The sequence below is a fragment of the Petromyzon marinus genome, chromosome 42 (assembly GCF_048934315.1).
Source record: "Petromyzon marinus isolate PM22_M1 ecotype Great Lakes invasive population chromosome 42, UKy_Petmar_22M1.pri1.0, whole genome shotgun sequence".
In the NCBI taxonomy this organism is placed as follows: domain Eukaryota; kingdom Metazoa; phylum Chordata; class Hyperoartia; order Petromyzontiformes; family Petromyzontidae; genus Petromyzon; species Petromyzon marinus.
Genome location: NC_133708.1, coordinates 3,254,376 through 3,267,034, shown reverse-complemented (window position 1 = coordinate 3,267,034; position 12,659 = coordinate 3,254,376). Strand labels below are relative to the sequence as shown.

General features: G+C 53.8%; 1 protein-coding gene across 3 annotated transcripts in view; it reads left to right on the top strand.

Moving 5' to 3' along the window:
* The window catches only part of LOC116951173 (SRSF protein kinase 3-like), a 79,067-nt gene that overhangs the window by 65,977 nt on the left and 431 nt on the right, over positions 1 to 12,659 (top strand). For all 3 annotated transcript variants that reach the window (XM_032969645.2, XM_032969646.2, XM_032969644.2), the window contains exons 13-17: positions 2,011 to 2,096; positions 3,580 to 3,687; positions 5,293 to 5,362; positions 6,632 to 6,724; positions 7,592 to 12,659. The exon at positions 7,592 to 12,659 is cut by the window's right edge and continues 431 nt beyond it. In XM_032969645.2, coding sequence (XP_032825536.2) covers positions 2,011 to 2,096; positions 3,580 to 3,687; positions 5,293 to 5,362; positions 6,632 to 6,724; positions 7,592 to 7,776 — 542 coding nt within the window. In that variant the 3' untranslated portion in view covers positions 7,777 to 12,659. The remainder of the gene's footprint in view (positions 1 to 2,010; positions 2,097 to 3,579; positions 3,688 to 5,292; positions 5,363 to 6,631; positions 6,725 to 7,591) is intronic.

Below are 12,659 nucleotides of genomic sequence, written 5' to 3'. Positions count from 1 at the left end.
TACTGACGCTGTGAATGTTGAAACTGACGCTGTGAATGTTGAAACTGACCCTGTGAATGTTGAAACTGACGCTGTGAATGTTGAAACTGACGCTGTGAATGTTGAAACTGACCCTGTGAATGATGAAACTGACGCTGTGAATGTTGAAACTGACGCTGGGAATGTTGAAACTGACGCTGTGAATGATGAAACTGACGCTGTGAATGATGAAACTGACGCTGTGAATGTTGAAACTGACGCTGTGAATGATGAAACAGACGCTGTGAATGATGAAACTGACGCTGTGATTGATGAAACTGACGCTGTGAATGATGAAACTGGCGCTGTGAATGTTGAAACTGGCGCTGTGCCTGCTGTGGTATCAGCACTGGGGAGACAAAGGCGGACGGGCATTGTGCTGTCCACCAACTTTGTTAGTCTTGTCAGCAATGTTAGTCTATGGGCAATGTTAGACTATGGGCAATGTTAGTGTATGTTCAATGTGAGTCTATGGGTAATGTTAGTCTATGGGTTATTGTAGTCTATGGGTAATGTTAGTCTATAGGTAATGTGAGTCAGTGGGCAATGTTAGTGTATTGGCAGTGTTAGTCTATGGGCAATGTTAGTCTATGGGCAATGTTAGTGTATGTACAATGTGAGTCTATGGGTAATGTTAGTCTGGGCAATGTTAGTGTATGTACAATGTTAGTCTATGGGCAATGTTAGTGTATGGGCAATGTTAGTCTATGGGCAATGTTAGTCTATGGGTAATGTTAGTCTGGGTAGTGTTAGTGTATGTACAATGTTAGTCTATGGGTAATGTTAGCCTATGGGCAATGTTACAATGTTAGTCTATGGGCAATGTTAGCCTATGGGCAATGTTAGTCTATGGGCAATGTTAGCCTATGGGCAATGTTACAATATAAGTCTATGGGCAATGTTAGTCTATGGGCAATGTTAGTCTATGGGCAATGTTAGTCTATGGGCAATGTTAGTCTATGGGCAATGTTAGTCTATGGGCAATGTTAGTCTATGGGCAATGTTAGTCTATGAGCAATGTTAGTCTATGGGCAATGTTAGTCTATGGGCAATGTTAGTCTATGGGTAATGTTAGTCTATAGGTAATGTGAGTCAGTGGGCAATGTTAGTGTATTGGCAGTGTTAGTCTATGGGCAATGTTAGTCTATGGGCAATGTTAGTGTATGTACAATGTGAGTCTATGGGTAATGTTAGTCTGGGCAATGTTAGTGTATGTACAATGTTAGTCTATGGGCAATGTTAGTGTATGGGCAATGTTAGTCTATGGGCAATGTTAGTCTATGGGTAATGTTAGTCTGGGTAGTGTTAGTGTATGTACAATGTTAGTCTATGGGTAATGTTAGCCTATGGGCAATGTTACAATGTTAGTCTATGGGCAATGTTAGCCTATGGGCAATGTTAGTCTATGGGCAATGTTAGCCTATGGGCAATGTTACAATATAAGTCTATGGGCAATGTTAGTCTATGGGCAATGTTAGTCTATGGGCAATGTTAGTCTATGGGCAATGTTAGTCTATGGGCAATGTTAGTCTATGGGCAATGTTAGTCTATGGGCAATGTTAGTCTATGGGCAATGTTAGTCTATGGGCAGTGTTAGTCTATGGGCAATGTTAGTCTATGGGCAATGTTAGTCTATGGGCAATGTTAGTCTATGGGCAATGTTAGTCTATGGGCAATGTTAGTCTATGGGCAATGTTAGTCTATGGGCAATGTTAGTCTATGGGCAATGTTAGTCTATGGGCAATGTTAGTCTATGTGAATGTGAATCATCACCAGCAGCACCGTCGCCATCATCACCACCATCACCACCGCCACCACCGTCGTCCCAATCACACCCGTGTCTCCCCCCTCCCCCCCCCCGTGTTCCTGCTGCTGCTGCTGCGTCTCCATGCTGGGCGTCTTCCCTGCTGCTGCTGTTGCTGCGTCTCCACGCTGGGCGTCTTCCCTGCTGCTGCTGCTGCGTCTCCACGCGGGGCGTCTTCCCTGCTGCAGCTCGCCCGGTCCTGAACCTGCTCGACGCGGCCCACGCTCGCCACGTCCGCGTCAAAATCGCCGACCTGGGCAACGCGTGCTGGACGGTGAGGGGCACGCACCACCCACACCACCCACCCTGCACCACCCTGCACCACCCTGCACCACCCTGCACCACCCTGCACCACCCTGCACCACCCTGCACCACCCTGCACCACCCTGCACCACCCTGCACCACCCACACCACCCACCCTGCACCACCCTGCACCACCCTGCACCACCCACACCACCCACCCTGCACCACCCTGCACCACCCTGCACCACCCTGCACCACCCCGCACCACCCTGCACCACCTCACACCACGCACACCACCCACCCTGCACCACCCTGCACCACCCTGCACCATCCTGCACCACCCTGCACCACCCTGCACCACCACGCACCACCCTGCACCACCTCACACCACCCACACCACCCACCCTGCACCACCCTGCACCACCCTGCACCACCCTGCACCACCCTGCACCACCCTGCACCACCCTGCACCACCCCGCACGCTTCGCCCTGCATGGCCTCGGGCAACGTGTCTCGCCTATAAACCAGTTGTTCACGTACACACTCCTTGTATACAAACCAGGGGCTCTTGACCTGGGGCACCACGTGGCCAGATTTGTCTAGAAGGTGAATGGTCAACAACGCTAACTAGTCGCGGGTAGCGTCAGTAACAACTTACTTTGTTTCATCAAGCCCCTACGTAGTTGAGGAACATTGTCCATGGTTTTAAACGCTTGAGAACCCAAGGGGGATGGGGGGTGGGGTGCAAGGCAGCAGTGCAGGTTGAGACCCGCCGCTGTTGGGGCAAGTGCCACCGTGTGTATACCTCCCCTAGGTCGACTCAGCCCCAAATGAGCACCTGGGTGCGGTGCGCAAAAACATCGCCACCGGGGAGACAAAGGCGGCTGTGCGTGGTTCTGGCTGCCCACTCCTTCATAGGTGCTGCCCGCTAACGGCACTTGCCCCAACCGTCTGTCAAGGCTATCCGGGGGATCTTTGTCTTTGTTTGCTCTCATGCGTGGGGTTACTCTTCCTGCCTCTCCGTGTCATCAGAAGTTCGCGTCTGCCAATTCCGTCCAAGATCATCGTAAGTGTCGTGGCCTATCACGGCCTATCCGCTGCTCGATGAAGATCATTGTGATGGCGTCTCTTAAGCCGCTGGAGTCTGCGTGCGTAAAAGCATCGTCGCTGGGGGAGACAAAGGCGGCCGGGCGTGGCGCTGACCACCCACCCCACTCGTGAGCTACGCTACGAACCCGGCGACACGGGTTCGATTCCCGCTCGCGGCCAACACCAGTGATAGCCAATATCTGAAGCGGTCCTGGGCCTCCCCTAGTTCGACTCGGCCTCAAATGAGTAGCTGGTGCGGTGTTGAAACACCGCCACTGGGGGAGACAAAGGCGGCCGGGCGTGGCGCTGGCCCACCCGCCCGCCCCCTCGCGTGCCGTGCCGGCCATGACAGGTGCTGCTCGCTCTCAGCACTTGCCCCTGCAGCGTGTGAGCTCCACGCCACAGTGACCTCTGTCTTTGTGCAGTTTGAACACTTCACGGAGGACATCCAGACACGGCAGTACCGCGCCTTCGAGGTGGTCATCGGCGCCCTGTACGGCACGGCCGCCGACATCTGGAGCACGGCTTGCATGGTTATTCACCGCCAGCGCCACCGCAGTCGCCGCCGACACCACAATCAGCACCACAATCACCACCGACACCACAATCAGCACCACAATCACCACCGACACCACAATCAGCACCACAATCACCACCGCCACCACAATCAGCACCACAATCACCACCGACACCACAATCAGCACCACAATCACCACCGACACCACAATCAGCACCACAATCACCACCGACACCACAATCAGCACCACAATCACCACCGCCACCACAATCAGCACCACAATCACCACCGACACCACAATCAGCACCACAATCACCACCGCCACCACAATCAGCACCACAATCACCACCGCCACCACAATCAGCACCACAATCACCACCGACACCACAATCAGCACCACAATCACCACCGCCACCACAACCACCGTCCACACCCGCACCACCAGCAACACTACTACCACCAGCAACACCACAACCACCGTCCACACCAGCACCGCCTGCAACACTACTACTACTACCACCACCACCACCACCGCAACCACCGTCCACACCAGCACCACCAGCAACACTACTACCACCACCAGCAACACCACTACCACCACCACCACAACCAGCGTCCACACCAGCAACACTACTACCACCACCAGCAACACCACTACCACCACCACCACAACCAGCGTCCACACCAGCACCACCAGCAACACTACTACCACCACCAGCAACACTACTACCACTACCAGCAGCGCCACAAACACCACCACAACCATCGTCAACACCACCACCGCAACCCACCAGCATCGCCACAGTCACCACAACTACCACCGCAACCACCGTCAACATGACCAGCAACACCACCACCGTCATCATCACCATCATCATTGCCATCACCTTCATCAAAACCATCGTCAATATTACCATCATCACCGTTATCATCACTACCATCATCATTATTTGCCACATCACCATCATCACCATCAGCAGCATCATCATCTCATGTGGTTGTTATTGTGGTTGTTATCGTGGTTAATATTGTTGTAATGGTTGTGGTTAATGTTGTAATGGTTGTGGTTAATGTTGTGGTGGTTGTGATTAATGTTGTGGTGGTTGTGGTTAATGCTGTGGTTAATGCTGTGGTGGTTGTGGTTAATGTTGTGGTGGTTGTGGTTAATGCTGTGGTGGCTGTGGTTAATGTTGTGGTGGTTGTGGTTAATATTGTGGTGGTTGTGGTTAATGTTGCGGTGGTTGTGGTTAATGTTGCGGTGGTTGTGGTTAATGTTGTGGTGGTTGTGGTTAATGTTGTGGTGGTTGTGGTTAATGGTGTGGTGGTTCTGGTTAATGTTGTGGTGGTTGTGGTTAATGTTGTGGTGGTTGTGGTTAATGTTGTGGTGGTTGTGGTTAATGTTGTGGTGGTTGTGGTTAATGTTGTGGTGGTTGTGGTTAATGTTGTGGTGGTTGTGGTTAATGTTGTGGTGGTTGTGGTTAATGTTGTGGTGGTTGTGGTTAATGTTGTGGTTAATGTTGTGGTTAATGTTGTGGTGGTTGTGGTTAATGTTGTGGTGGTTGTGGTTAATGTTGTGGTGGTTGTGGTTAATGTTGTGGTTAATGTTGTTGTTCTGCTGCAGGCGTTTGAGCTGGCCACGGGCGACTATCTGTTTGATCCACACTCTGGGGAGAACTACTCACGTGACGAAGGTGATCACTCACTCACTCAACCACTCAACCACTCACTCACTCACTCAACCACTCACTCACTCAACCACTCACTCACTCAACTACTCACTCACTCACTCAACCACTCACTCACTCAACTACTCACTCAACCACTCAACCACTCACTCACTCAACCACTCACTCACTCACTCAACTACTCACTCACTCACTAAACCACTCACTCACTCAACTACTCACTCAACCACTCACTCAACACTCACTCACTCACTAAACCACTCACTCACTCAACCACTCACTCACTCAACCACTCACTCAATCACTCAACCACTCACTCACTCACTCAACCACTCACTCACTCAACTACTCACTCAACCACTCACTCAACTACTCACTCACTCAACACTCACTCACTCACTCAACCACTCACTCACTCAACCACTCACTCACTCAACCACTCACTCACTCACTCAACCACTCACTCACTCAACCACTCACTCACTCAACCACTCACTCACTCAACTACTCACTCACTCAACACTCACTCACTCACTCAACCACTCACTCACTCACTCAACCACTCACTCACTCACTCAACCACTCACTCAACCACTCACTCACTCAACTACTCACTCACTCACTCAACCACTCACTCACTCACTCAACCACTCACTCACTCACTCAACCACTCACTCACTCAACCACTCACTCACTCACTCACCCACTTCAACCACTCACTCACTCACTCAACTACTCACTCAACCACTCACTCACTCAACTACTCACTCACTCAACCACTCACTCAAACACTCACTCACTCACTCAACCACTCACTCACTCACTCTACCACTCACTCATCCACTTCAACCACTCACTCACTCTACCACTCACTCACTCACTCATCCACTTCAACCACTCTACCACTCACTCACTCACTCAACCACTCACTCACTCAACCACTCACTCACCCACTTCAACCACTCAACCACTCACTCACCCACTTCAACCACTCAACCACTCACCCACTTCAACCACTCACTCACCCACTTCAACCACTCAACCACTCACCCACTTCAACCACTCACTCACTCACTCTACCACTCAATCACTCAACCACTCACTCAATCAACCACTCACTCACCCACTTCAACCACTCATCCACTTCAACCACTCACTCACCCACTCATCCACTTCAACCTCTCACTCACTCACAGTTCCCCGATGAGGTGATGCTGTGAGTCGCGGCTGTTGATGAGGGACCTCCCCCCCCCCACCTCCTCGCCCCTCCCCCAGACCACATCGCCCTCATGGTGGAGCTGCTGGGACGCATCCCGCGTCGCCTGGCGCTGTCTGGGAGGTACTCACGTGACTTCTTCAACCAGAGAGGTGCGCCGCTCGCTGCTGTGACGCGGTGTCTGGTGGTGGTGTGGTGTGGTGGTGTGGTGGTGTGGTGTGTGGTGTGGTGGTGTGTGGTGTGGGTGGTGTGGTGGGTGGTGTGTGTGGTGTGTGTGGTGTGTGTGGTGGTGTGGTGTGTGGTGTGGTGTGGTTGGTGGTGTGGGTGGTGTGGTGGGTGGTGTGTGGTGTGGTGGTGTGGTGTGGTGTGTGGTTGGTGGTGTGGGTGGTGTGGTGGTTTGGTGTGGTGCGGTGTGTGGTGCGGTGTGGTGTGTGTGTGTGTGTGGTGTGGTGCGGTGCGGTGTGTGGTGTGGTGTGCTGGTGTGGTGTGGTGTGTGGTGTGTGGTGTGGTGTAGCGTGCTGGTGTGTGTACGTTGAAATTCTTTCGCACCGTACGTAGCCAGCTGTGCTAATGAAGCTGCGTGATGGTCCACTCGCGATGGTGCGGTTCACGACGGTGCGCTGTGTGACACTGTGTCACGCTGTGTGACGGTGTGTGACGCTGTGTGACGCTGTGTGACGCTGTGTGACGCTGTGTGACGGTGTGTGACGCTGTGTGACGCTGTGTGACGCTGTGTGACGCTGTGTGACGCTGAGTGATGGTGTGTGACGCTGTGTGACGGTGTGTGATGGTGTGTGACGCTGTGTGACGGTGTGTGACGCTGTGTGACGCTGAGTGATGGTGTGTGACGCTGTGTGACGGTGTGTGATGGTGTGTGACGCTGAGTGACGCTGTGTGACGCTGTGTGACGCTATGTGACGCTGTGTCACGCTGTGTGACGCTGTGTGACGCTATGTGACGCTGAGTGACGCTGTGTGACGGTGTGTGACGCTGTGTGACGCTGTGCTGTGACGCTGCAGGCAACCTGCTGCACATCTCGGGCCTGCGGCCGTGGGGCCTGCAGGCGGTGCTGCAGGACAAGTACTCGTGGGCACGTGACGACGCCAGCGCCTTCGCTTCCTTCCTGCTGCCCATGCTGCACCCGGACCCCGCACGCAGGGCTACGGCCGCACAGGCGCTCACACACCCGTGGCTCCGCGCGTAGACTCACACACACACACACACACCCATACACACACACCCACCTACACACACACATACACACACACATACACATACACACCCCTACACACACCTACACACACACACACCTACACACACACACCTACACACACAACAACAACAACAACCGCCATTCGCCACTAAGTGGCGGTGACGTCACCACGACGCTTGTGCCAGGCTATGTGCACCCTGAGGCCACGTGAAGTGTCGAACGCCCGCTGGCAGGAGGTCACGGGGCAGACCCAGGTGCCACGGGTCGACTGACTGAGATGACTGGCTGATGCACCACATGTGCCCCCTACTGTGCCAACCTGCTGTGTTTTAGCCACCCGGCGCTCCGCTCGCTGTTGTGAGCGTCGCTCCTCCGCCCTCCGTTGTTGTTGGAGGGCGACTGCCTCCAACTGCCCAGTAGCATCCTTCACGAGCCTCCTCCACAGAGGCCGATTTTGACACCGCTGGTACCAGTCATCGGCAAGTCCACTCAGCTCCACGTCCTCCTGTACCACATCACTCCATCTCTTCTCTAGCCCGTGCCGCGCCCGCTTAGCCCCATCAATCCGGCCAAACAAAAGCTGTTTCGGCATGCGGTGGCTGGGCATGCGGGCTACATGACCCAGCCATCGCAGCCTTGCCTGCCGGAGGAGCTCACCGATGGGACCCTGCCCAGATCTTTCAAGGATTTGTGAGCTCCTCACACAATCCAGTCTGGTTAAACCCAGGATGGATCGTAGGCAGGCCAGCCTAAATGTTTCTAACCGGCGAAGATGTTCCATTAGGGGGGTCCACGTTTCGCAAGCGTAGAGAAGGGAGGGAATGACCGTGGCCGAGAAGACCTGAAGCTTAGTGCGGAGCGACAGACCAGGTAGCTTCCACACAGCGTTACGCAACCGATGAAAAGATATTGCCGCTCGACTGATTCGGAGTGAGACCTCTGCTGTTAAACTGGAGCCAGTCATAAGCACACTGCCCAGGTATGGGAAACTCTCCACTCTCTCCACAACTGCCCCATCACCGATTGGGAGTTGTGGGGGTGGAGTGTCCGATGGTACAAAATACCCAGGCAGGTGCTTAGTTTTGGTGGGGCTGATGGTAAGGCCCCACCTCTTAGTGGCACGCTCCAGTCTCAGCAGCAGCGTCTCCAACTCCTCCTCTGACTGAGCAGCTATTACCAAATCATCAGCATACATAACGTGGTTGAGCAATAGGGAGCCATCCCTTGACCGCACCCGGGCATCGATTAGCCTCCCATTATATCTGTACCATATGGAGATTCCCCCGGTACAGCTATTGAAGGCTTCACGAACTACGTGGTCAAAATAGATGTTAAATAATGTGGGAGCCAGAGGACATCCCTGTCGCACCCCAAGGTGTACAGGGAATGGCTCTGACTCCCGGCCACGTAGTTTTACCCGGGCCCGCTCACCATCATGAAGGTCCTACACACACACCTACACACACACATACACCCCTACACACACACACCTACACACGCACACACACACCCCTACACACACACACACCCCTATATACACACACCTACACACACACCTACACACACACACACCCCTACACACACACCCCTATATACACACACACATCCACACACACACCCCTACACACACACACACCTACATACACACACACCCCTATACACACATACACCCCCCTACACACACACACACACTCCTACACACACACACCCCTACACACACACACACACCTACACACACAAACCCCTATACACACACACACACACACAAACCCCTACACACACACAACTACACACACACACACCCCTACACACACACACACCCCTACACACACACACAACAAAAACCGCCATTCGCCACTAAGTGGCGGTGACATCACCACGATGCTTGTGCCAGGCTATGTGCACCCTGAGGCCACGTGAAGTGTCGAACGCCCGCTGGCAGGAGGTCACGGGGCAGACCCAACAGGTGCCACGGGTCGACTGACTGAGATGACTGGCTGATGCACCACCTGTGCCCCCTACTGTGCCAACCTGCTGTGCTTTAGCCACCCGGCGCTCCGCTCGTTGTTCTGAGCGTCGCTCCTCCGCCCTCCGTTGTTGTTGGAGGGCGACTACCTCCAACTGCCCAGTAGCGTCCTTCGCGAGCCTCCTTCACAGAGGCCGATCTTGACACCGCTGGTACCAGTCATCGGCAAGTCCACTCAGCTCCACGTCCTCCTGTACCACATCACTCCATCTCTTCTCTAGCCCGTGCCGCGCCCGCTTAGCCCCCTCAATCCGGCCGAACAAAAGCTGTTTCGGCATGCGGTGGCTGGGCATGCGGGCTACATGACCCAGCCATCGCAGCCCTCCCCGCCGGAGGAGCTCACCGATGGGACCTTGCCCAGATCTTTCAAGGATTTGTGAGCTCCTCACACAATCCAGTCTGGTTAAACCCAGAATGGATCGTAGGCAGGCCAGCCTAAATGTTTCTAACCGGCGAAGATGTTCCATTAGGGGGGTCCACGTTTCGCAAGCGTAGAGAAGGGAGGGAATGACCGTGGCCGTGAAGACCTGAAGCTTAGTGCGGAGCGACAGACCAGGTAGCTTCCACACAGCGTTACGCAACCGATGAAAAGATATTGCCGCTCGACTGATTCGGAGTGAGACCTCTGCTGTTAAACTGGAGCCAGTCATAAGCACACTGCCCAGGTATGGGAAACTCTCCACTCTCTCCACAACTGCCCCATCACCGATTGGGAGTGGTGGGGGTGGAGTGTCCGATGGTACAAAATACCCAGGCAGGTGCTTAGTTTTGGTGGGGCTGATGGTAAGGCCCCACCTCTTAGTGGCACGCTCCAGTCTCATCAGCAGCGTCTCCAACTCCTCCTCTGAATGAGCAGCTATTACCAAATCATCAGCATACATAACGTGGTTGAGCAATAGGGAGCCATCCCTTGACCGCACCCGGGCATCGATCAGCCTCCCATTATATCTGTACCATATGGAGATTCCCCCGGTACAACTATTGAAGGCTTAACGAACTACGTGGTCAAAATATGTTAAATAATGTGGGAGCCAGAGCACATCCCTGTCGCACCCCAAGGTGTACAGGGAATGGCTCTGACTCCCGGCCACGTAGTTTTACCCGGGCCCGCTCACCATCATGAAGGTCCTTAATGATCGTGAGCAGAGGGTCAGGTACTCCAAAAGCACGAAGAACAACCCAGAGCCCAGGCCTACTGATGGTATCATAGGCCTTGACCATGTCAATAAAGCAGCGATGTAGGTCTTGTTGGAATTCCCTACACCTTTGCTGTAGTAGACAGACAGAAAATATGGCATCTGTGCAGGACCGCCCTTTCCTGAAACCGCATTGGGGCTCTGCAAGCCTCTCCTCAGCGTGCCTGGCAAGGCGATGCTGAATAATCCTTGCCAGGACCTTTCCCGGCACACTGAGGAGTGAGATGCCCCTGTAGTTGTTACAGTCTGTGCAGTCCCCCTTCTTAAAAAGGGAGACCACCAGGGCACCTTACAATCCTGCGGAACCCGCCCAGTGGTCCAGACCGTTGTTATGATGTCATGTAGGGCAGTCTGTGCACAAACGCCACCCTCCCTCAGAATTTCGCTTGGGAGATCATCTCTGCCCGCTGCCTTTCCTGGTCTCAGACTCCGGACACACACACACCCCTACACACACACACACACACCCCTACACACACACACACACACATATACACACACACACCTACACACACACACCCCTACACACACACACATACACCCCTACACACACACACATACACCCCTACAACAACAACCGCCATTCGCCACTAAGTGGCGGTGACGTCACCACGATGCTTGTGCCAGGCTATGTGCACCCTGAGGCCACGTGAAGTGTCGAACGCCCGCTGGCAGGTCACGGGGCAGACCCAGATGCCACGGGTCGACTGACTGAGATGACTGGCTGATGCACCACCTGTGCCCCCTACTGTGCCAACCTGCTTTGCTTTAGCCACCCGGCGCTCCGCTCGTTGTTCTGAGCGTCGCTCCTCCGCCCTCCGTTGTTGTTGGAGGGCGACTGCCTCCAACTGCCCAGTAGCGGCCTTCACGAGCCTCCTCCACAGAGGCCGATCTTGACACCGCTGGTACCAGTCATCGGCAAGTCCACTCAGCTCCACGTCCTCCTGTACCACATCACTCCATCTCTTATCTAGCCCGTGCCGCGCCCGTTTAGCCCCCTCGATCCGGCCGAACAAAAGCTGTTTCGGCATGCGGTGGCTGGGCATGCTGGCTACATGACCCAGCCAACGCAGCCTTGCCTGCCGGAGGAGCTTACCGATGGGACCCTGCCCAGATCTTTCAAGGATTTGTGAGCTCCTCACACAATCCAGCCTGGTTAAACCCAGGATGGATCGTAGGCAGGCCAGCCTAAATGTTTCTAACCGGCGAAGATGTTCCATTAGGGGGGTTCACGTTTCGCCTACACACACACACCCCTACACACACACACCTATATACACACACACCTATACACACACATACACCTGTGTGTTCATACACCTGGCCAGGGACAGTCGCAAAATATTTCTGTACCACACACACATCTACACACACACATCTACACACACACACCTGTGTGTTCATACACCTGGCCAGGGACAGTCGCAAAACCTTTCTGTACCAGAAAGTATTAGAATCCTGAATGTCATTGTGTGAATGTTGCGTGTGTGTGCGCACGTACGTACGTACGTATGTCGGAATCAGACTATTGTATTTATCCTGGTGTCGAAATCCGATGAGCTATGAAGCTCTTTTTTCATAGATGTCCAGGTGGGGGGGGGGGGTGGTCAGCGAGTTACATCAACAAAGAATACAAAAGACGACATGAGGCG